Source organism: Natator depressus, chromosome 10 (genome assembly GCF_965152275.1).
Source record: "Natator depressus isolate rNatDep1 chromosome 10, rNatDep2.hap1, whole genome shotgun sequence".
Taxonomy (NCBI): domain Eukaryota; kingdom Metazoa; phylum Chordata; order Testudines; family Cheloniidae; genus Natator; species Natator depressus.
Window position 1 is genome coordinate 5,191,761 of NC_134243.1, and position 24,747 is coordinate 5,216,507.

The 24,747-nt window shown below is 44.4% G+C and overlaps 1 protein-coding gene across 1 annotated transcript in view; it reads right to left on the reverse strand.

Moving 5' to 3' along the window:
- The window catches only part of LMF1 (lipase maturation factor 1), a 340,017-nt gene that overhangs the window by 14,785 nt on the left and 300,485 nt on the right, over positions 1–24,747 (reverse strand). Inside the window, exon 10 of the mRNA XM_074965056.1 lies at positions 7,185–7,297. Coding sequence (XP_074821157.1) covers positions 7,185–7,297 — 113 coding nt within the window. The remainder of the gene's footprint in view (positions 1–7,184; positions 7,298–24,747) is intronic.

The following is a 24,747-nucleotide window of genomic DNA, read 5'->3' on the forward strand; positions in this document are numbered from 1 at the left end:
GGGATAAAACTCAAATGAATAGGTTTCCAAGCAAGTGGGTCTAAGAAATGAAAAAAGAAGGGCTGTCATTTGAAAAGTTTCACATGAGAGTCACTGAACATTTACAGTCAGAAATGAAAACAATTTTTTGCTCTTTCTGTAAGCAAAATCCATTTTTGGTTGTAGTTCTGTTTCCATGACGGTATGTTAAAACACATGTTCATTTCTTAGCTGAAATCCTACCATTTATATTTAAGACGGTGAATGTTTTATGAACTATCCACCGAACAATAATATTTTGTACATCTACATTCCAATAACATCATTTTGCTTGAAGTAAAGTTTCACACTCAATTAGCCTGTGCATTCAACAATGCACTCATTTTTAATCAGTCACCTGTTTCTCATTTTACATTTATCACACTTGAAAAAATACTATAATTTTCAGAGTTGTAAAGAAACCTACAAACTTTGGTCTCAGAAATTTCATTTTGAAGGCATTAACTCATTTTGAAAGTCCCTTGGCTATTCGAGGTGTAGAGTTTCCATTAGCAGAATAAACTCTATGGAGTATGGAACTTAATGTTCTTATGGAAAACAGTCCCTTCCCCTAATTATTTAGTCTAGCAGGGAATGAAAATAATTAAGTCTCAAAATTCCCTTTAGAATGGGGGGAAAATAGTAGGAAAATTAGAATTTTTCCACCCAGCTACTGAAGTGGAACAGAACCTTGGTGGGCAGAATAATTAGCTTTAAGGTGGGGCGAGAAGGTGTGTTAAAGATTTGTAGCAGTCAGATGTAGGCTGGAGCGTATGCGTTAGTACAGTGGTCCTCAAAGTTTTGTACTAGTGACCCCTTTCACATAGCAAGCCTCTGAGTGCGACCCCCCCTAATAAATTAAAAACACTTTTTAATATATTTAACACCATTATAAATGCTGGAGGTGAAGCGGGGTTTGGGGTGGAGGCTGACAGCTCATGACCCCCCATGTAATAACCTTGTGACCCCCTGAGGGGTCCCGATCCCCAGTTTGAGAATCCCTGGGTTAGTAGATGCCCTCAGTCTATGCATTGACTGTGGGATCATTGGAGCCTATGAGATCCAAAAAATTATCTTTCATTTTCAACTATTGATGTCAATGTTCAAATTAAGGTTTTGTGGGGAAAAAATTGGTGTAAAACCAAGAAATTAACTAGTGTTTTTTCAAAAGTGGCTAGTAATTTACGGTGCCTGAGTGTTTTGTGCCCAATTTGAGATACTTTAAAGAGGCCTGACTGACAGAGGGTGGGTGCTCAGCATTTCTTACAGTGATAGACTCAAGGAGCTCAATCCATGCAGCATAAGAAAGAGAAGGTTAAGTGCTGACTTGATCACAGTCTATACGTATCTACATGGGGAACACATATTTAATAATGGGCTCTTCAATGTAGCAGAGAAAGGTATAAACACGAACCAATGGCTAGAAGTTGAAGCTAGACAAATTCAGACTGGAAATAAGATGTAAATTTTTTAATGGTGAGAGTAATTAACCATGGGAACAATTTACCAAGGCTCGTGGTGGATTCTCCATCACTGACAATTTTTGATTGGATTGGATGTTTTTCTAAAAGCTCTGCTCTAGGAATTATTTGGGGCAGTTCTCTGGCCTGTGTTATTCAGGAGGTCAGACTAGATGACCATAATGGTCCCTTCTGGCCTGAGCATCTATGAATCTTTTTATCCTCAAAATGGAAGGAACCAAAATCACAAATCCAAACACTCCTGAATTTCAGGAAATCCAGATCCAAACCCAAACATTGGCAAATTTCAGTGTTCTATTTTGGATCATTAAAGAGAGATTCAAGCTGCAAATTTGGATCTGGACCCAAAGCTGGATCCAGATTATGGGCTTGGATTTGGACCAAAATGAGAATTTAAATTATTATTTATTATTTTACATCACCCAAAAGTGTATTGGGACCCTCAGAGTATAGTAAAAAAACACAGAGTCAAATAACTGTTTATACGAAGGAAAAGTGAAAACGGAAACTATGATGGTATAAAACTGGTGTCACTAAAGTGATGAATCAAGATGGTGTTCTACAAGATATAGAGGACCATCTATTCAACAGATGGCATCAAAGCAGTTATAAAATCACATTCAGGACTCACTGGTGATACAAAACCATCTGCCTCCTTACATATAATATGTACTGACCATCACAGAAGAGTTTACAAAGTAAGAGAGCTGCTAACGTTGATAATAGTTTGTTTTTTTAAAATACATAAATCTTCTATTTTCTCTCCTTCTGCAGAACACAGTAACTGATCACAGCCTGTAAAAAATTAATATTAACCCAGCCACATCTCACAGTTATTCTCTTGTTTCTAAACTCACCCTGCACTCGGTTACATGTTTTAGTTTTAATGTGATAATGCTGAAAAGTGCATGAAAGATGTAAACATGCAGCTCGTCTTTTATGAACATGCAACAAGGCAAGAAATAACGTGTATTTCTCCTTGATTTTTAAGTCGTTACTGCTTGTTGTTAGAGGAGTTTTTGGTGTATAATAGGAACAATGTTTATGGCACTGGGGGTATCCTGGCAATAAACAGCTTTTGGGATTATCAAACACTTTGGCTATTTAATCAACTGCAAGAGCTGTTTATTGCCCACAGCTGTCAGATGGTGACAACTTTTGCTTGCTGCCAACAGGGGTGCCTGATTCAAGCCAGTGTCTAAGGGCTCCAGATTCTGTTAGCAACCCACAGAGGCAGCCAACCTTCAGGACTTTTTAAAAAAGGAACCATGCTGGAGAACTTGAAGGGTATGTCTACACTGCAAAGAAAGACCAGGGACACGGTTGCGGCTGGCACAGGTCAGTGGATTTGGGCTCTTGGGGCTCTAACATTGCAGTGTAGATGTTCTGGCACCGGCTGGAGTCTGGGCTCTGAAGCCATGTGGGGGAGGGAAGGTTCCAAATGTTGACACTGCAATGTTATAACCCTGCAAGCTTGAGTCAGCTGACCCCTCTCAGTCAGCTCTGAGGCTTGGTGCTGTGGGTTTTTTATCCCAGTGTAGACGTACCCAAAGGGTTAACTCCACACAGTTAAAGCCCAAGCATTCAGACTCTCTGCAAGTGGAGTCTGGTGACATCAGGGATGGAAATCCACCTGCATAAACCAGGCCTGGTGAGCTGGGCGGCCGCTCAGTCCTCTGGTGGCTGTTATCCCAGCTCATTCTTGACAATTGTGCAGTAACATGAATTCAGGCCCATCCCCCAGCAACCTCTCCCTGTGGCCTCTGCAGAGGTATCCCTGCAAGGCCAGCTAGCTGCAGTGCCCCTGTGCAGCCCAGATACGGGACTCAATGGTGGTGGGGTGTCTTTGATGGGTAGGGCACTTTCCAGCAATCCCCTTGAAAAACGCTTGCAGAATGAAGGGTAAGTATCTTTGGAGTCCAAAGGTTATGGATTATTGGGGGCCTGGATGATCACAAGACAACACAATCAGGTGGCAGACAGGAATGGTGTTTGGGGACAAGACATGCAAAGTGGAATTGCAGGGAAATATCTAGAGAGAGGTGAATGCAAATGCCCTCCGCCAGGTATGCAAACCCCCAACCTTTCGAAGCTACGCCCTGAGGAGAGAACCGCGGTCTGCAGATTGCCTGGTCCAGAAGGCTGGAGAACAAAGGCCCAAGATATATAAAGAACCAGGCTTATCTACTAAGTTTATTCTGAGGCTGTTGTCACCTGGAAACCACAGAAAACCCTCTTGGTGGGGTTTGAACGACTGACTCCTGCCACAGCCCCCACTGGAGCTGGGGGTGGGTGGGGTGATCTCTGGTAAGCTTATTAGCATGCGGTTAGGTTCTTTTATTGTTTGTAATAGGTTTTCTCTGTAATGCTTTCACCGTAATAATAGATGTGTGTTAGAAAAAGCGGTGTGGTAACTTGTAACTGCTGGCAATGCACTGTTCATAGCCTTCAAAGAGTAAGCAATGCGCAGGCGCTGGCCTAGTTAGGCAGTCTGGCTTTCCGGCAATAGTATAGTGTAGGGCAGGGAACTGTGTAGCCTGGAAAAACTCCACTCAGGAAGGAGAGAGACACGCAGATCTCTGTCCTAGAGAGGTGATGGCTGAGGATCCAGGAGCCTAGAATGGGTGCCTTTGCTATACCAGAGAGAGGAAATACAGAACTGAGAGAGGGCCCTCTGTACCAGGGTGAGTTTCACCCCTCCTGCATTATCAGAGAGTTGGCAACGTGCTCCATGCTATTAATTAGCATAAGAAGCTGCCCAATAGATACTGAGTCCAGTGGTGCAGTCATGTTTCGCTTAAGGAACACAGTAGATCAGAGTGAAAGCTCACAAAAAAACCCAAGGAGTGACGGGGTAACCAAATTCCACCAGAGAACAGGCTTCACATTCTACTCCATGTTCCTTTTAATACTGCCCAGGGAGACTAGTTGGGCAGGCGACATAAGTGATCTGTTCCTCATTTGTAAAGCTAATGAAGGCAGGGCTAATCAGAGCCGAGAAACCCTCAGTAAACATTATTAAAGTTGTATCATTCAGCGGCAAGGGACGCCCTGATATATCCCAGTGTGCCTTTTGCAGGAAGAATTAATAGAAGTGCCCCAAGAACCCCCTTGGATTACATCCAACATGTAATTATTTTGGTGTAACAGATCTATTGATTGTGTAACTGAACAAACTGTGATATTACCCAATAATACGCCTCGAACAATAAACTGGAATTTACGGGAACTCTGTTAGGTTTGTGAGTCTCCTGGCTATGGGTAATACTCCATGCACTAAAAGAAAAGGAGTACTTGTGGCACCTTAGAGACTAATGCACTATGTATTGTGGGAGCCTGTTCTCAACAGTATGGCACTGTCTCTTGGTTTGCTTCACATTGCTAGTGAGAAGGGAAGGTCAGAGGCTCTGAAGAGAATAAATGTATATTTCCAAACCATGACTGTCTTCCATGTAAAGTCTTGGATTGTAATGGCTGGAGGGTAACGTGGGCACACTAAAGTTGAATCTATGTTCTGGGTTCTGCTAGGCGAGTAGATGGTTTGGTAAAATCAAATCTGAATTTGGTCAATCTGCCTGAAAATCTTCTATAGCACCTGTCCATGCAGTATCTAAGCATCATCTGGTTGAATCAGATCAGCAGAGCAAGGTGTCTGAAGGATTTTAGGAAAACAGAAGACTCCCTGATATAAGGAAGCTCTGGTTTATGTTGGTGGGAATTGCACATAGGTAACCTCAACTCCAGGTGATTTACCTTTTGGTGTAGGAGGAAGATTACATATAATGATATATATATTAGGGCTGTCAATCGCAGTTAACTCACACGATTAACTAAAGAAAAATTAATGGCGCTTAATCGCAGTTTTAATTGCACTGTTAAACAATAGAATACCAATTGAAATTTATTAAATATTTTGGATGTTTTTCTACTTTTTCATATATGTTGTATTCTGTGTTGTAATTGAAATGGAAGTGTATATTATTTTTATTATAAATATTTGCGCTGTAAAAATGATAAACAAAGGAAATAGTATTTTTCAATTCACCTCATACAAGTACTGTAATGTGATCTCTTTGTCATGAAAGCGCAACTTACAAATGTAGATTTTTTTCTTACATAACTGCACTCAAAAACAAAACAATGTAAAACTTCAGAGCCTACAAGACCACTCAGTCTTACTTCTTGTTCAGCCAATCGCTAAGGCAGACAAGTTTGTTTACATTTACAGGAGATAATGCTGCCCACTTATTGTTTACAATGTCACCAGAAAGTGAGAACAGGCGTTTGCTTGACACTTTTGTAGCCGGCATTGCAAGGTATTTTCGTGCCAGATATGCTAAACATTTGTATGCCCTTTCATGCTTCGGCCACCATTCCAGAGGATGTGCTTCCATGCTGATGACGTTCGTTAAAAAAATAATGCGTTAATTAAATTTGTGACTGAAGTCCTTGGGAGAGAATTGTATGTCCCCTGCTCTGTTTTACCTGCATTCTGCCATATATTTCATGTTCTAGCAGTCTTGGATGATGACCCAGCACATGTTGTTCATTTTAAGAATGCTTTCATTGCAGATTTGACAAAATGCAAAGAAGGTATCAATGTGAGATTTTTTAATTTCTAAGTCCAACTTTCATGATAAAGAGATTGCACTACAGTACTTGTATTAGGTGAATTGAAAAATACTATTTCTTTTGTTTTTTACAGTGCAAATATTTGTAATCAACAATAAATGTAAAGTGAGCACTGTACACTTTGTATTCTGTGTTGTAATTGAAATCAATATATTTGAAAATATGGAAAACATCCAAAATATTTAAATAAATGGTGTTTTTTTATTGCTTAACAGTGTGATTAATCGTGATTATTTTTTTAAATCACTTGAAAGCCCTAACATATATATATATATATGTAATAGAAGAATAGAGTTTGGTATTCCGATGGATAGTCTTAGGAAGCTTTAAGTCCCTTCTCAGATAATTTGGGGTTCTCTGTGTTAGACCTGAAAAGGATTAGATCTCCTTCACAAGAACGTTTAGTTCACGTAGGTGTTGTGAATCTGAACCCGTTTAATGCACTTTGACAGCATCAGAGTATGAGTGAAGGGCCAGATATTATTATTAAAGCTGATAGAAACTATTCAGCCAATGTTTTTTGACAAAACAGACATTTTTTGTGAAAGATGTCCCTTTTGTAGCAATTCTTCAGGTTTTGGTTGCTGGTTTTCGGTTTTTCAATGAAACCCCAAAATTCCAACAAAACCAAATATTTCTGCAGGAAAATAAATCACTGATCACTCTATTATTTCACTGGCCACCGGAAATGGTATTCTTGCTTTGACCATGCAAAGCGATGCTGGCAGAATGTTGTAAAGCTCACAGGCTGCACCAACAGCCAAGATTTCTGCGCAAGGGAAGAAATGCTTGCCCCTTGATGCAAGTGCCCGGGAACTATCTCTACCTAAGGACGGCTGACCTACTGTAAGTCAGCCCAAGGAGCAGTAGGAAGGTGGTAAAGGTGTTTAGAGAGTACATTTTTCAGCAGGCACAGCTCTACTGAAGGGGTACCAGTGTCCCATGACATAAAATGCACAATAAAAAGAAACAACGTTGACACCTCCAAGCTATAAAGAAGCATATTGTAGATGGAGTCTGGCTACACCTGTCACCTTTATAGAAACAGCTTACCTTGGCGGTGCCTTGCCCTCAAATGGATTCAACGCGATCAGCGACAACGCTGCCTCTTCACTGGCCAGCAGCTTTCCAGCCAAGTGGATTATCCATTCATTCTGTTCATAGGTCTGGCAGAAGAGGAGTACGTGGGGAGGAGAGAAAAACAAAGCAAACATGTTAGACTGTTGGACAGAGAATAGATATTAAGGAATCTCATGTGGTCTCTACCAGCTGCTGGACTTGCTGTGACAAGCTGGAAACCCTCAGAGTTTCTACTCAGCAGATCTGCCTGGTTTGTCAAAAGCAGAGCTTTCTTTCCGAGCTAAACCAGTAAGCCTTGCACTAAACTCACCTCGCCTAGAAGTGATTCCTTGCATGTTGCTATACAGGCCCAGCATGGTACTGCTGCTTTGTGAAGATCTGCAGCACCTTACTGGCTGCCACAAGTAACAGCATGAATCATGGTTGTCTTATATTGTGCTCAAGGGACTTCAAAGCAAAAATGGCAGCCTAAGACTTTTGTAGTTAAATGCGTTATAGCCTATACCTCGTCTTGGACACTAGAACTTGTGTGACAGACGGGAATGTTGGCTAGAACACTGGGGCTATCTCCATCCCCATTCTGAAACCATGGATTCTTAAATGCCACCCGGGCAGCCCTGCTAGACAGGGGGCTTATTTGAACGTGTTGTCTGGAGGGTGCATCTCTGGTAGAAAAAGTTAAGGGAGAGTGCTGCGCTATGTCTCTGTGTCACATATAGCTACAAAGCCAACACCTGACACTGTTCCACAACCGTGTTGCATTGCAGGACACAAGATATATGAGGACTGTAGAATATAAATAAGAAGACAGCATCCACTGCCCTCAGAGACTCGAGAGGAAGGTTCATTCTGAAGAGTGGTTTTCTCTCTCTCCCTTTTCTCCCACCTTTAACATGGTGGTTTAGAATTTGTGCCTTTGCACAAGAAGTGAGTCTGGAAGGAGAGGATGTGTGCTTGGCACATCATATGTAATCTCTAGGGCCAGCTGTAATTTCAAACATATGTGTGGGGTAAACATTGGACAGCTTCACCCAGCATGTATTAACAAATTCAGCGCATCTAGATGGGTCTACGCAAACTCTCCAAGGGAAATGTATATTGAATACTTCCTCTATGTCGGCAGGAAGCAGAAAACACCTTAAGAAAATTTTGCAAAAAGAAAAGAGAGAACATCCTGTCTCATTTAAAACTATGGGGGCAAGAAGATTATAGGGGCAAGAACTAGATTCAGAGTTAAGTGACACTGAAATTGGGGCGTTATATCTAAAAGGGTGACAGTTGCCTTCTCATAGCACAAAAGCATGCAGCAGTGTCAGGAAAATGCAAAGATATCACAGTTACAAATTCTAGTTTTAATGGTGACAAAAGCACCTGCCTTCTCATTGAATGTACTTCCTCTACAGCCGCACCACAGCTACCAACAGACAACCAGACAACAGACCCGTAAGCACTTATGGATTTCAGCGTCCAAGCAGTAACATGCCTGCCTCCTCTTTGCCCACCCCTGCTTTTATTATGATCATACTTCGCCCTCGAACATCACTTAGCTGAAGATCTCAAATTGCTTTATAAAGGGGGTGGGTGGGTAAGCATCATCATTCCCATTTCACATATAGGAAAACTGAGGCAGAGACATGCAGTGACTTGCCAATGTCATCCAGGAGTCAGTGACAAAGCCAAGGTAAAACCTGGGTCTCCTGACTCCCAACCTGGTGCCCTGGCCAATGGAGAACACATTCTTTGGAGAGGCAGCAAGATCCAGTTGTACTCCTCTGTTAGTAGAGATCCTGTTGGCTCTCTGCAGTAACAAAGATGCACTCAGGACTTCCTGCTCCAGACATTACAATATCCACAAAACAGAGGACAAACGCAGGAGCGTTTACTCAGCCTGGAATGCCCTTGTTATTTCCCATTGTGTCCTTCTAGTAAGAAGAGTCCGGATTTCATTAGCCTAGTCATGCACCTGTGGGAAATGTCACTGCATACTGAAAACGCCAGCTTTACAGACCTGGACAACAAAGCCTTCTATGCATCCACAGATCAGGAAAAGCACAGAGACTGGCACCTATACAGGACCCCCCGCCCCGTCAAACCCTTCCTAGGGTCCCAACAGGGAACAGCAGCACTGTCCTGGCAAGACTTATCCCCAAGATAAGGGCAGTTCAGTCTCATTAGCAAGATATTCCCAATGAGGGTGCTGATCGTTGTGGAGGCTCCTCTGAGGTCCACCAGGAACTGGCACGAGACCCATCAACTCATCACATACTGGCTACCAAACAGACTTCAGCTCTCGATGGCTTTCAGCTGCTGCTAAGCTGGATCTGAAGGGGTGACCTAGTGGAAAAACAGGTGGGGACCAATTGCAGCCCTGATGTAAGGAGCCACACTGAAGTCACTGGATCCTATTCTGCTTTAAAGCACACTGCCATGATAGCAGAGGTACCTCCGCTGGATTCAATGAAATTACACCAGATTAGGAGTAGAAATAGAATCTGGCCTATTCTGTGACCTGCCCCACAGTTTGTGCCCAGGAGTGCTGAATTTCCTCTGGAAGTGGAGGGGCTGGTACAGAGCACGGCAGAGAGCTTGTGTTGGAAGCTGCGTCTTTAACCGACCTGTTACTTGCTTTACCTGCTACGTGCCCCTTACCGCTACCATGGTTGTACTCCATTTGCCTCTCAGTGGGCATGCAAAATGAGTGTGACTTACACACCAAAGTGGGAGGGAGTGGGTACAGAGCAGGAAAAGCAACTACTCAAGAGGTTTTCATGTAGGGACATACTGCAGGAATCACCAGACTGATTTGGCCCAGGTGGTTCAGCCTGTCTCAGACAGAATCCCAAGCCAGATACTTCAGACGAAAGTGGAAAAATCCTTGAAACAGCAATTATGGAATAACCTACCCATGGAGAAGTTTCTTCCTAACCCCCATCAGCTAGTGATTGGCTTATGCCTGGATTCACGAAGGTTTCCATCTATTACAAGTCACATCCTGTCTCATATAGCTGGAGATGTTACTATTTATATAAATATAAAATTCTTTTTCAACTCCTAAAATCATAGTTTCAATCATATCTGGTAGCAGTGAGTTCCACAGGTTAATGGCGTGCCATGTGAAAAAACAAATTTATTTTATCATTTTTAAATGTGTTGCTTTTTGATTTAATTGGTGCTGCCTTACTCTGGTATTAGGAGAGAGGGAAAACAGGAGCACCTGCCTGCTGTACCTTCTCTGAAACACTCACTTTACACACCTCTTTCATGTCACGTCTTATTCTCTTTAATTTACACACATTTGCTGACCAATGTACAATTTACATCCTTATTTAAATGATCACTGAATTTGGCTCACTGATTTCAAGGGTGTTGCACCCACCCACTGCAATCTGCAAGTGGCAGAATTTGACCCTCTCTATTTATTTCCTCCTCTGAATTAATGCAGCTTGTGTATTTAATATGGATATCCAGCACATCTCCATAAAGAGCATTTCACGTACCCATGGTTTTGTAAGCTTTATTGTTCCATAAAAAGACTTTTATACATGTGTATGCAAATGGATGTTTTAAGCAAGCAGTAGGGGACACTGTGGGAAAGCTAAACCCAGCAGCTGTACCTGCAAGACTGTGATTAACACAGAGCATCAATAAAATGCAAGGTTACTCTGCAAATCTTCTATAATTGCAAAGTTTGTTATTTCCATTGCTATGGGAAACACAGAAAGAACTGAGTGGCTGGAACACACCAAATATGGATGGCAGGCTGTTCAAACAGCAGCAGATCCTTTTGGGTTTTTGTCCCACGCTCATCTCTGCTGAGGGGAAAACCACAGTATTTTACACCGACAAGTTTTCAGAAAAACGTCACCCCCCCATCTCTCTGATTTTATCTTGCACACATTTAATTTCACCTGATCGGCCGGCTCAAACACTATTGCCAACCCCCAGTGTTCAAAAGCCATGAGCAAACCACAAGAATTTAATAAATAATACCATCAGGTCGTTTTTAAAATCTGAAATGCACAAACACGGGTCTCTCTGTTGGCTGCTTGGGTATAAACTCTCCTTACCTGCTTGTAACACCTGCCATGGGGGAGCAGCGATTCTACCCCCTCCCCCTGCATCCATCCTGCTCCCTTATTATTAACCTTTCTCCTTGTCTCCAACCCCGCACACCTACTCTCTTCCCCTACTCACATTCCCCCGCCACATGCTTCCAGTCTCCCGTCCCCAGCCCCACCGCCTACATTCCCCATAGACTAACACCTGACATTTCCCACTGCCTCGCCCATTCCCTGGCACCCCCTGGGTCTTGTGCCCTTTGTCTGTCAGACTCCTGTACCCCCCGATAGCCCACTGCGCCCACTCAGCCTCCCTCCTGTGCCCCCAAATAGCCCACTGCACCCACTCAGCCTCCTTCCTGTACCCCCAGATAGCCCACTGCACCCATTCAGCCTCCCTCTTGTACCCTGCTGATAGCTCACTGCACCCACTCAGCCTCCCTCCTGTACCCCCAGATAGCCCACTGCACTCACTCAGCCTCCCTATTACCCCCTCATGTACTTCCAGTCCTGCCCCACCATGTCCCACTGCAATCCCCTCATTAGCCCCTTGCTCCTCCTCAGGCTGTCTTCTGCTCTTCCGCTTTTGTCTGTCTCCTAGTGTCCAGCCAATTTAACTGCAGGGCAGAGGAAGGGGCATTTTCCCTGGGGGGCAGCCTCTGGTGTCCGTCTGACGGAAAACAGTGAGAGGTTAGGTGCAGTCTCCATTCTGCATACAAAGCCTGTAGGGAATGACGTGGCCATGGGGGTTTCAGCCCCATTGAAAGTTATGGGAGATGGCAGGCAAGTTGAATTAGTGATTCTTGAAGCCAGGAACCCGAAATCACGTGAGACTTTAACCCAAATCTTGCGAGGCTCACAAGAGCATCGCCGGAGCTGGCAAACCTAGCAACTTCTCTGCCAACGGCCTAAGGCTTCGGGCCTCATGTAAAGATTTTAGGCCAAGGTTTTCAACAGCGACTAGCAATTTTGGGTGGCTCAGTTGCTCAGTGCCCAGCTGGAGACACCTTAAAGGGGCCTGATTTTCAGAGGGTGGCTTCTCAGCGAGAAACCACAGCAGCCTAAGCCTGAGAGATCTCCTTTGTGTGGAAACAATTCTAAGCACTGACAGAGGAAGAAACTGCAGACTCTTGGGTCAGACACAGGGGGCGAGGACCTCTCACGAGGCACAGCTTAACTAGGAGAACAGCTGTATTACCAACCCAAAGCATTCGGACAGGAGTCAGATCCACAAAATCATGAGACTGGCTTAAAAATCGTGAGTCTTTAAAAATTAATCAGTGCTGGGTTCTGTTTACTTGCCTGCTGGGTTTTGAACCTTTAGCGTTCAAGCTTTTCTCCACAGCTGTTAAGGCTAGAAAGTTAGGATTTTTTTTTTTTTAAATGAAAGCTGAAATTCTCACGTAAGCACTGGACTCCACGCGCTGGGGCTTTACGAAAGACATCAAATATCTGGAAGCTCATGAGAAAATTATGAAAGGTGGCAACACTGGAACAGAATCCTGGGCCAATTTGGTTTCTGACACAGTAATTAACTACCCCGTGCTCCCCAGGAAAGGCGTGTGGATCGTGAAGCACGCTTCTCTTTTGAAATTTCCACCACTTCCCTGGCCCCAGTCAAATCGGCTGGGAGAAATTTCCACTGAACACGCCCTCCGCAGCACGAAAAGCCTAGATCCCGTGTGCCGCTGCTGGCTGGAACGTGCGGAAGCCTCACGTCACTAACGACTGCGCTGCTGAACTCATTAAACTGTAAAGTGATATGGTGGCAAAGGAGGGGAAACATAGTCAAGGTGATTTGGTCTGTACACAGAGAGGCAGGCCAATGGCTGGGCTGGGAATAGAAACCTCGTCTCCCGGGTCCCAGTCCATACGAGTCAACCTATTAAATGTAGACGCAGATATACCACAATATACACCTGATTTTCAGAGCTGCTGAGCACCCACAGCTCCAGCTGAAGTCAACATGAGCTTCTGAGCTTGGTGCTTCTGAAAATCCGGCCCTGTGTATAATGTCGGGGAGGTAGCGTGGCCTAGCCAGATAGGGCCCTAGGCTAGGAGTCAGAAGCCATGGGTTCTGTGCCCAGACTGGCTACAGACCTGACAACTCACTCCTTCCCTTTTCTGCCTTGTCTGTTTAGGCTCTTTGGGGGGCATGGACTGCATGTCACTGTGATTCTGCACTGAGGCTAACACAATAGGGCCTACTCTCGCGGGGAGAGGGGGTGCATTTTGGTGCTTCTGTAATACAAATAACTCACACTAATGGCATATTCCAGTGAGCTACTGGAACCATGAGAAGCTTAACTCCCTATGACCTGACTTTTATGATGTTTAACCAGGTAACCTTAACAGTGCATTCAAATAGCATTTTTTGCTTCTAATATATTAAACGTGCATTGAAAAGGACCTAAGTACTTTAAAATATTAAAAATAGATTAGGATAGGAGAGAGGCTGTGGGAAACCCAGTGGAGTCGTCAGCAACAATGAGACACTGAAGAGATAACAAATGAGTATAAACATTGAAAAAAAAAAATAAAAAGCCCCACACAGAACTACAGGGAGCATGTTCCCAACTGCAATCATGAGAACAAGAACCCTTTCCCTCTAGCTTTAATTGGTCATTTAATAAAAAAGCACTGTGGATTAACGTGGCATTTTATTGAATCTTTGTCCTGGCACAGATGCACTGGAGGAAGTAAGTATGAGCTGCACATGTGGAAACAGCTGGAAATTTGGCATGGGAGCTCAGCATTATTATTTTGCATAGTTGGCAAGCTCCGCACATTCCCCCCATTGGATTGTGTGTGTTAAAAGATGATAAAGGGGCAAAGGTGGTTGGAATTTTAAGGTTTCTGTCTTAAGGGGGCATTTTTTGCGATCATGGATCAGAATATATCCACTTTTTTGTAAGTAGGGGGGTAAAAAGATAACTTCATGATCCTGGATGCTTTTATCTATCTAGGCATTTATATGGCTCCCATCACTGCTGTGATGGAGTGCCTGGAACCTTAAGTGTTAAAGGCATTTGTGATATCAGCTGGAATACTAAATGTTGAATTATGGACAAGGAAGCCTAACCAATAAAAGTACTATGCCTTTCTATAGCACCTTCCATCTTAAAGACACTTGCAAATATCAGTTAACCCTCAACCCAGCACGCATTATCGCCATAATACCGTTACAAAACTGAAGCAAAGAGAGGTTAAGTGACTTGGCGAAGGACACAGAGTAATAAAATCTAGTACTCCTGACTCCCAGTCCTTTGCCTTGGGCACATGACTATCCTTCCTATTGTTCCCAGATCCGGTCTGATCCACAAGGTAACATTACTTTCTCTCAGCCCTTTCAGGTCTGTCAGCTTATTCATAATAATGTGTCACTATAGGAAACCCTAGTTGAAGCGAGGAGGTCTTACACAAAAGGGTCAAATTCACAAGGGTCATGTACCTAAGGGGTTGTCTAACTGGCAAGTTACTGTGCAGCAAGGAAGGGTGTGAACCTACAGAGCACCAGCTTGCTGTGCAGTAATGTCCCATATCGACACTACCATACTTTCAAGAAGTTGTATGCCAAAGTGCACTCCAGGACTTTCATTGTGTGGTACCAGTGCCCCCACAGGACATCATTGTGCAGCAAGCTGGTGTGCTGCAGATTCACACCCTGGCTCACCACACAATAACTTGCCATGTAGACAAGCCCTAAGAAATATAAAGGGAGAGAAATGAGAAACAAATGCCAATCGTACCAATGGTGTTGCCTCCGTTTTTTGGCAGCTTATCCAAAATCAAACTCCTCAAACTTCAGATTTGTACGAAGCGCATCACTGCGCATCAGATCCTACATAGGACCCCATTTTCGCCCACTAACACTCTATAAGATGAGTGGGCACAATTCCCACCACTGCTGTCCATACAAGTGAGGGTGGCTGGAACACTTAACCGTATGCAGTAGGCCACAGATTGTCCCAGTATTCAGATATTTTTGGACATGTTACATTATACTTTGAACAAGATACTGGGCTTTGAAAACCAGTATCAATATAGCAATCGCTTTGTTACGACTATTCATTATTTGATAGCACCAACAGTGTGCTCAGAATTATCCAAACCAATAGCTCCTGCTCTGAAAAGTTGACACTCTGAATAGAATAAATTTTCATGTCATAGTAAAAAACCAACAAACCCAACCCAACTCACCAACCAAACTGTCCTCTTTGATTTTTCTTTATTAAGAACAGCTAGGACTTTCCATTGCTGCCCATCAGCAAAAAGCTAATGTCCTTATGGTGGACAACTGGATTTTGTAAAGTCTAGGATGCCCTAGTACTAGAAACACTGACCCATTTTGAAACACAAACTATACATGGGATCTTGCTGCCTGGTTGCCATTTGTTAACAATGCTGAATCCACCATAAAAGGGGCCAAAACACTGAGTTTGACGTCTTTTGTACCATAATGTCACAACACAGCTTAATTTAATAATGCACACCCTTTTTATGTGCATACATACACTGAAGTATCAATTTGTTCTTTCCATTTAGCAGTGACCTCTCTAAATCATAAACATGGAATTATATTGGGCCAGATCTTGGCTTAAGTTGACTTCAGTGGAGCTAGGCCAATTTATACCAGTTGAGGTTCTGACCAGTCAGGACAATTCTACACAATGGAAGCACAAACATCGGCTACTTAGACCAAAAAGACATATCATCCTGTCCAGTTCCGAAACAAAGCTCTCATTATTAGTGAGCATCTATTCATTTACTAATATGACCACACTGATCAGCCTTCACCATATTGCCTTTGGCCAAGACAAAAGAGGGGGAAACGTGTTCTCCCACCACCAGGAGTGACCAGTTCTATGAAGGCACATTGCATGGCCTTACCCTTCCCTCTTTTGGAAGGCTAGGGTTACAGCTGGTGGTTGGCTTGAGTACTCCTTGCCCTCTCTGAATGCAGGAACTGGGATTGTACTTGGCTCCTTCTGGATGAGTAAACCTACCCCTTCCCCTCCTCCTTAGCGTCTCCATGGAAATTCCAGCCAGAACCAGACTCAGATTCTTGTTAAGTCACATGGTGGCCATGTGCAGTGTTATTGCACTGTTGCAATATCCTTTCCTCAGCTGATCAAGAACAGGATGCTGCAAGCACTTATGCACATGAGTAGCTTTACTCCTGAGAGTAGCTCCAATGAAGTCATTGGCACTGCTCAAATGAGTAAAACTACTCCTATGTGCATAAGTGCTTGTGGGATTCAGGCCCAAAATATTCTTGAGACATATGTTGAGTCTCACATAACTCATATTATACATACTCATGACCATGTTATCAGCTGGGAAGATGGTACAAAGGGAATCCCATTCTAAGCAGCTGCTAAGACATAAATTAAAAAGAAAAGCTCATTGATGTCTACATGTCAATGCCTCTGGCGTATTGTAGTTGATTTTCTCTTCTGCAGACAGGAAGAAGCGACACAGACATGTTACTGGATTGGTTATGTCCCTCCCAACACTAAATGAAGGACATTAATTCAGAGCTACAGCACCCATGGGATGCTGAGACATTCAAAACAAGGAAGAGATTTAGAAACCAAATGAAAAGCGATATTGTATTTAGATAATAAAATTAAGATCATAAAAGCAATTTCCTGGAAAGTAATGTCACATTATATTACATGCAATTAAAGCGGGACCAGGACAGTAATTAAGTGGCAGTCAACTAATAAATTGCGCTTCAGAGTTAGTAGCTCCAGAACAAAATCCCTGAGCTTCTAAAGTTTCGGATATGCCAGCTATTCAAACATGTGACAAGTGAAGGCCCATGTCAGCCATGACAGGCTTTGGGCCTACTTCTGTCAACATGCCTGTGTTTCCCTAGTGCAAATCCTGTAGTTATGCTCCACAGTGGAAAGTTTCTCAGGAAGCCCAAGTGAAAGAAGGCATCATATGTCAAACGTGATGAGGTGCAAAGAGGAACCTGTCACAAGCAGCACAAAGGGATGGTAAATTTTTTTCCCCAAGCCCTACTAGCTTTTCTGCAGCTTGTCAGGAGTTGGATATGTCAGTTCCTTAATTGACCACCTTCAATAAACTGCAAAGCTCTGAGGCCTGCTGCTCCAAAAGTCATCGGGCAGCCTGGGAAAACTGGAAAAAAGTAAAAGAAATAAACTGTAATCCAGAGACAGGAGAAGCCTGGTTTTATGAACCCCCTTAACTATTTTTGGGCAAAACCAGTTTGAATTCCCAAACCTTTTTCCTGGAATTTAACCTCCCTGGTTTCTCATCCCTCCCGCTCCCCAAGCCATCTACCCAGGGTGATTCAATTAAAAAACAACAGCAACAAAAACCAACCTTTTCCTGGCTAAAGTGATCTGTATTAAAGACAGAAAAATACCCATCCTTCCAACAGGTAGGCTGGGACAAGTGGGTGCTCTGTACATGGTATACATAATGCCAATTATTTTTAAACATAGTTGCTTAAGGTTAGGCTCTTAATTCCAGTTAGGTACTTAAATAAGGTTATGTCAACAGTACGATGACTATACTAGCGTCGGTATGTTGGCAAAGCTTGAAGTGTAGATGCAGCCTATGGCGACAGACTGGCTTTTTCTGGTGGTGTAGAAACACCACCTCCCTGAACGAAGTTAGCTATGTCCTCAGAAGCCCTCTTCCGCCAACATAGCTGTGTCTACACTGGAGGTTATGTTGGCATAGCAACATCTGTCAGGGACATAGTTTTTTTCAAACCCCTAACATAATTATGCCACTATAACATTTCAGTATAGTCCAGGCATAAGTGGTCTAATTTTCAGAGGTGCTGCCAGAAACTTCATTTGTTCTGAGCAGGGAACTTAGAGTCAGTGTCAGGGCTACATCATGGGAAGCCTGTAGGAAAGGGGTGAGCTGCTCGACATCCGGACGGAAAAGTCAAAGATCAGCCCAGGGCCAGGCCAGGTCAAAACCACAGAATCAGAGTCTGTTACCAGATTGAGAGTGTGAGGCAAGAATAGGGGTCGGGCTGGGCTAAGGTCTTTCCCCAAAGTCACCAATGATTCTAAGCCAACAACAGTAAACCAAGATCAGGGTCAGAAGCCAAGGCTGCGAGTCCGGGATTCAGGCAAGTCACAGCAACGAAGGGTCTGCGGCAGAAGCACACCAGAGATCTGCATTGCCCAAGCAACTCCCAGAAATGGCTTCTGGGTTTATACGGAGAGTGCCAGCCAATTAAGGAATCACAAAGGTCTGTCTCTCATGCCCCTTAGGGTGGGACTTCCTCCACAGAATCATAGAATATCAGGGTTAGAACGGACCTCAGGAGGTCATCTAGTCCAACCCCCTGCAAAAAGCAGGACTGATCCCCAATTAAATCATCCCAGTCAGGGCTTTGTCAAGCCTGACCTTAAAAACTTCTAAGGAAGGAGATTCCACCACCTCCCTAGGTAACGCATTCCAGTGTTTCATCACCCTCCTAGTGAAAACGTTTTTCCTAATATCCAACCTAAATCTCCCCCACTGAAACTTGAGACCATTACTCCTTGTCCTGTCATCCGCTACCACTGAGAATAGTCTAGATCCATCCTCTTTGGAACCACCTTTCAGGTAGTTGAAAGCAGCTATCAAATCTCCCCTCATTCTTCTCTTCTGTAGACTAAACAATCCCAGTTCCCTCAGCCTCTTCTCGTAAGTCATGTGTTCCAGTCCCCTAATCATTTTGGTTGCCCTCTGCTGGACGTTTTCCAATTTTTCCACATCCTTCTTGTAGTGTGGGGCCCAAAACTGGACACAGTACTCCAGATGAGGCCTCACCAATGTCGAATAGAGGGGAACGATCACGTCCCTCGATCTGCTGGCAATGCCCCTACTTATATATCCCAAAATGCCATTGGCCTTCTTGGCTACAAGGGCACACTGTTGACTCATATCCAGCTTCTCGTCCACTGTAACCCCTAGGTCCTTTTCTGCAGAACTGCTGCCGAGCCATTTGGTCCCTAGTCTGTAGCGGTGCATGGGATTCTTCTGTCCTAAGTGCAGGACTCTGCACTTGTCCTTGTTGAACCCCATCAGATTCTTTCGGCCCAATCCTCCAATTTGTCTAGGTCCCTCTGTATCCTATCCCTACCCTCCAGCATATCTAACACTCCTCCCAGTTTAGTGTCGTCTGCAAACTTGCTGAGGGTGCAATCCACACCATCCTCCAGATCATTAATGAAGATATTGAACAAAACCGGCCCCAGGACTGACCCTTGGGGCACTCCGCTTGATACTGGCTGCCAACTAGACATGGAGCCATTGATCACTATCCGTTGAGCCTGACAATCTAGCCAATTTTCTACCCACCTTATAGTGCATTCATCCAGCCCATACTTCTTTAACTTGCTGGCAAGAATACTGTGGGAGACAGTGTCAAAAGCTTTGCTAAAGTCAAGGAACAATACGTCCACTGCTTTTCTTTCATCCACAGAACCAGTTATCTCGTCATAGAAGGCAATTAGATTAGTCAGGCATGACTTGCCCTTGGTGAATCCATGCTGACTGTTCCTGATCACTTTCCTCTCCTCTAAGTGCTTCAGAATTGATTCCTTGAGGACCTACTCCATGATTTTTCCAGGGACTGAGGTGAGGCTGACTGGCCTGTAGTTCCCAGGATCCTCCTTCCCTTTTTTAAAGATGGGCACTACATTAGCCTTTTTCCAGTCGTCCGGGACTTTCCCGGATTGCCATGAGTTTTCAAAGATAATGGACAATGGCTCTGCAATCACATCCGCCAACTCCTTTAGCACTCTCGGATGCAACGCATCCGGCCCCATGGACTTGTGCACGTCCAGCTTTTCTAAATAGTCCCGAACCACTTCTTTCTCCACAGAGGGCTGGTCACCTCCTCCCCAGGCTGTGCTGCCCAGTGCAGTAGTCTGGGAGCTGACCTTGTTCGTGAAGACAGAGGCAAAAAAAGCATTGAGTACATTAGCTTTTTCCATATCTTCTGTCACTAGATTGCCTCCCTCATTCAGTAAGGGGCCCACACTATCCTTGACTTTCTTCTTGTTGCCAACATACCTGAAGAAACCCTTCTTGTTACTCTTAACATCTCTTGCTAGCTGCAACTCCAGGTGTGATTTGGCCTTCCTGATTTCACTCCTGCATGCCCGAGCAATATTTTTATACTCATCCCTGGTCATTTGTCCAATCTGCCACTTCTTGTAAGCTTCTTTTTTGTGTTTAAGATCAGCAAGGATTTCACTGTTAAGCCAAGCTGGCCGCCTGCCATATTTACTATTCTTTCTACACATCGGGATGGTTTGCCCCTGTAACGTCAATAAGGATTCTTTAAAATACAGCCAGCTCTCCTGGACTCCTTTGCCCCTCATGTTATTCTCCCAGGGGATCTTGCCCATCAGTTCCCTGAGGGAGTCAAGGTCTGCTTTTCTGAATTCCAGGGTCCGTATTCTGCTGCTTTCCTTTCCTCCTTGTGTCAGGATCTGAACTCGACCATCTCATGGTCACTGCCTCCCAGGTTCCCATCCACTTTTGCTTCCCCTACTAATTCTTTCCGGTTCGTGAGCAGCAGGTGAAGAAGAGCTCTGCCCCTAGTTGGTTCTTCCAGCACTTGCACCAGGAAATTGTCCCCTACATTTTCCAAAAACTTCCTGGATTGTTTGTGCACCGCTGTATTGCTCTCCCAGCAGATATCAGGGTGATCGAAGTCTCCCATGAGAACCAGGGCGTGCGATCTAGTAGCTTCTGCGAGTTGCCGGAAGAAAGCCTCGTCCACCTCATCCCCCTGGTCCGGTGGTCTATAGTAGACTCCCACCATGACATCATCCTTGGTGCTCACACTTCTAAACTTAATCCAGAGACTCAGGTTTTTCTGCAGTTTCATAGCGGAGCTCTGAGCAGTCATACTGCTCTCTTACATACAGTGCAACTCCCCCACCTTTTCTGCCCTGCCTGTCCTTCCTGAACAGCTTATATCTGTCCATGACAATACTCAAGTCATGGGAGTTATCCCACCAAGTCTCTGTTATTCCAATCACATCATAATTCCTTGACTTTGCCAGGACTTCCAGTTCTCCCTGCTTGTTTCCCAGGCTTTGCATTTGTGTATAGGCACTTGAGATAACCCGCTGATCACCCCTCTTTCTCAGCATGAGGCAGGAGCCCTCCCCTCTCACGCGCTCCTGCTCGTGCTTCCTCCCGGTATCCCACTTCCCCACTTACCTCAGGGCTTTGGTCTCCTTCCCCTGGTGAACCTAGTTTAAAGCCCTCCTCACTAGGTTAGCCAGCCTGCTCGCGAAGATGCTCTTCCCTCTCTTCGTTAGGTGGAGCCCGTCTCTGCCTAGCACTCCTCCTTCTTGGAACACCATCCCATGGTCAAAGAATCCAAAGCCTTCTCTCCGACACCACCTGCGTAGCCATTCATTGACTTCCATGATTCGACGGTCTCTACCCCGGCCTTTTCCTTCCACGGGGAGGATGGACGAGAACACCACTTGCGCCTCAAACTCCTTTATCCTTCTTCCCAGAGCCACGTAGTCCGCAGTGATCCGCTCAAGGTCATTCTTGGCGGTATCATTGGTGCCCGTGTGGAGAAGCAGGAAGGGGTAGCGATCCGAGGGCTTCATGAGTCTCGGCAGTCTCTCCATCACATCGTGAATCCTAGCTCCTGGCAAGCAGCAGACTTCTCGGTTTTCCCGGTTGGGGCGGCAGATAGATGACTCAGTCCCCCTGAGGAGAGAGTCCCCGACCACCACCACCCGCCTCCTTCTCTTGGAAGTGGTGGTCGTGGAACCCCCAGCCCTAGGACAGTGCCTCTCATGCCTTCCAACTGGAGGAGTCTTCTTCTGCTCCCTTCCCTCAGATGTATCATCTGGTCCACTTTCCGCATTGGTACCTGTGGAGAGAACATGAAAACGGTTACTTACCTGTATCTGTGTTGCTGGTACATGGACGTTCCCCTTTCTTCTTCTGGAGGTCACATGATGCCAAATTTCTTCGCCGGCCTCCTGTCCCCGCTGTGCAGACTGCTCTGAATCTTCAGAACCTCGTGCCCGTAGAAGCATATCCTGACGTCTGTCCAGGAAATCTTCTTCTCCAGGTCTTAGCCTCTCGGTAGTTTTTGGTGGCAGCCCTGCCGAGGCCCCTAGTGGCCATAAGGAAGCAGTGTTTACCTCAGAGTCTACAGTCCCCAGTTCTAAGCCTGGAGTTTCACCTTTAACTTTGCTGTGGGTGTTCAGTGCCTTTGAAAAATCAGATGACTGATTTAATGACCTAACTCTATGTATTCAGGTGCCTAACTCTGGGCAGCCATATCTGAAAATGTTTGCCGCTGCATTTACATTATTTATTATGATATTTTTCACCCTGCTCCTTCTCCATTTTTCACCCTGTTTCTTTGCTGGATATGTTTTTTTTCTCTTTCTTTCTACCCGTTTTGTCAATGTCTTTTCTAAGCAGACTCTGAACCCACTTCATTCAGACCATTTTTTCCACTGACAGCCCACTTTCTTCCCACAATACAGAGTGGCAGAAGGGGTATCGTGGAAGCAACCAACAGGGGTAGCAGAAATGCAGGATGGGATTGCTCAGCTTCTACAGAGTGTCAGCCCAGTTGGAACATTGCAACTCCGCCTCAGAACACTGCAAATTCTAGTCAGGTCTAAGGAGTTGCAGTAGCAACTGAAATGGAAAACTCTGGGCAGTTACCAGCATCTTCCACGGGGCACTTTAATGCACCCAGAGATCAGACCAGAGTGGAAGTGATATTGCCAAATCGGTGAGGAGCAAATATGGCCTCATGGCGACAGCGGAGACTCCAGGGTTCTGCTCCCAGCTACGTGATACTGGGGAAATCGATGGATGTGTGACAGCTGCCATTTTAGCTGACACGAGAGGCTCAATCAGGGGCCCCCAGAGCTAAAAGCAGAAGTCTCCACAGTTTGAGCGAACGAGCCAGGCTTGGTAGCTGGGGGTTGGAATAAACTTACACCTTTCGTGGATCAGGTGTAGAAGGGAGAGACACAAACACACACTGACCAGTAGGCATTTACCCACTGGTGCATTTACCCACTGCCAATGGGGGATCATCAGGTTTAATTAGTGGAAGTGTAATTAATTGACATGTGTGACTATAGAGCTTTGAATGCACAAATACAACTGTAGCCCCATGCGTGGCAACATAATAGACACACCTTGGGGACCTTTTATTGAATTAAAAGGAAAAGATGTAAATGGGCCTGCTTTAATTCTTTCTCCTGCTCCTCCCCAAGCTGTTCATATATATCACTGTCACTCAACATGCCAGGTCTATGTCTGCTGAAAGATCTAACTAGTGTGTAACAGTGTCATTCAACACCATCACTGCCAACGCTTGCGAACAATGGACTAGTATCTATACCCCGTCCTTGCTTGTTTTCAAACCTGAGACCACTTTGTATTTTAAAACCATAGCAATAGTCCTGTCTTGGAAAGAAACAGCCATTCTCTCATCTCAGTGCTGTTTCTTTCTCTTCAAAACCTTCCACAATACAAGGAGATTTCAACCAACAGCTTCCATTCAACCCACTGCATCTTTCCTTAATGCTGTGCACTGGCTTGAGTTTTAACCTGTGCTGTCTTCTTGCTGAGAGAGAAGGATACCTAACGCAGATTAAATGAAATCCCAGCACAAAAAACCTTGAGGGGTAAATATAAAACCATAGCCAGAGAGAGATGCTTATTGCCAGTGCTGAAGAATCTAAAAGGTGCCTATATGAAAATACCACAAAGACAGAAAATGGCAGGGTGGGGGAAGAAGGAGACAGAGGAGTGTCAAGAAGATGAAGGAAAAGGTCTATAATAAAATATTCTGAAGTGGGTTCATGTTATGTAATTGCTCACAAGCCTTGATTTTGTAACTTCTGTTGTAAATTTTAATGGGAATGTAAATAAGACTGAAGAAAAGAATAAAAAGGCTTGAGAAACAATTCTGAAAGTTTCCCCACTAAAAAAACCAAACCATCTGTTTGCAGGTGACATGGCGGGGAGGGGGAATATTTGGACAAATTCTGAAGTCCTTAATCAGCAAAACTCCCAAGGAAACCAATTGCCCGGGTTGCAACTGAGGGAAGAACCCAAGATTTAGTCCAAAAGGCTTGACAGAAAGGAGGCACTAGAATCTACCAGTTAGAGCAGGTAACTCAGGATGGTTCTAGACCTGACTTCCACTGACTCATTGTGTGAGCTTGGGCAAATCATGTAACCTTTCCGTGCCTCAGTTTTCCCATTTTTTATCGTAAGCATAATGACACTTGCCAACCTTTGTAACGTCCTGGGAAATCTTTGGGGGGAAATCACTATCTATATAAATTCAAAGTGTTTTTACAATTATTATTTCTGAGAAATAACATTTTTTTTAATCTAAAACTGAGCCATATTCACCACTGAGCTTAAACCCCTATTCAACCGCATTCATTTTTGCCATTTAATTTTAAAAAGTGATC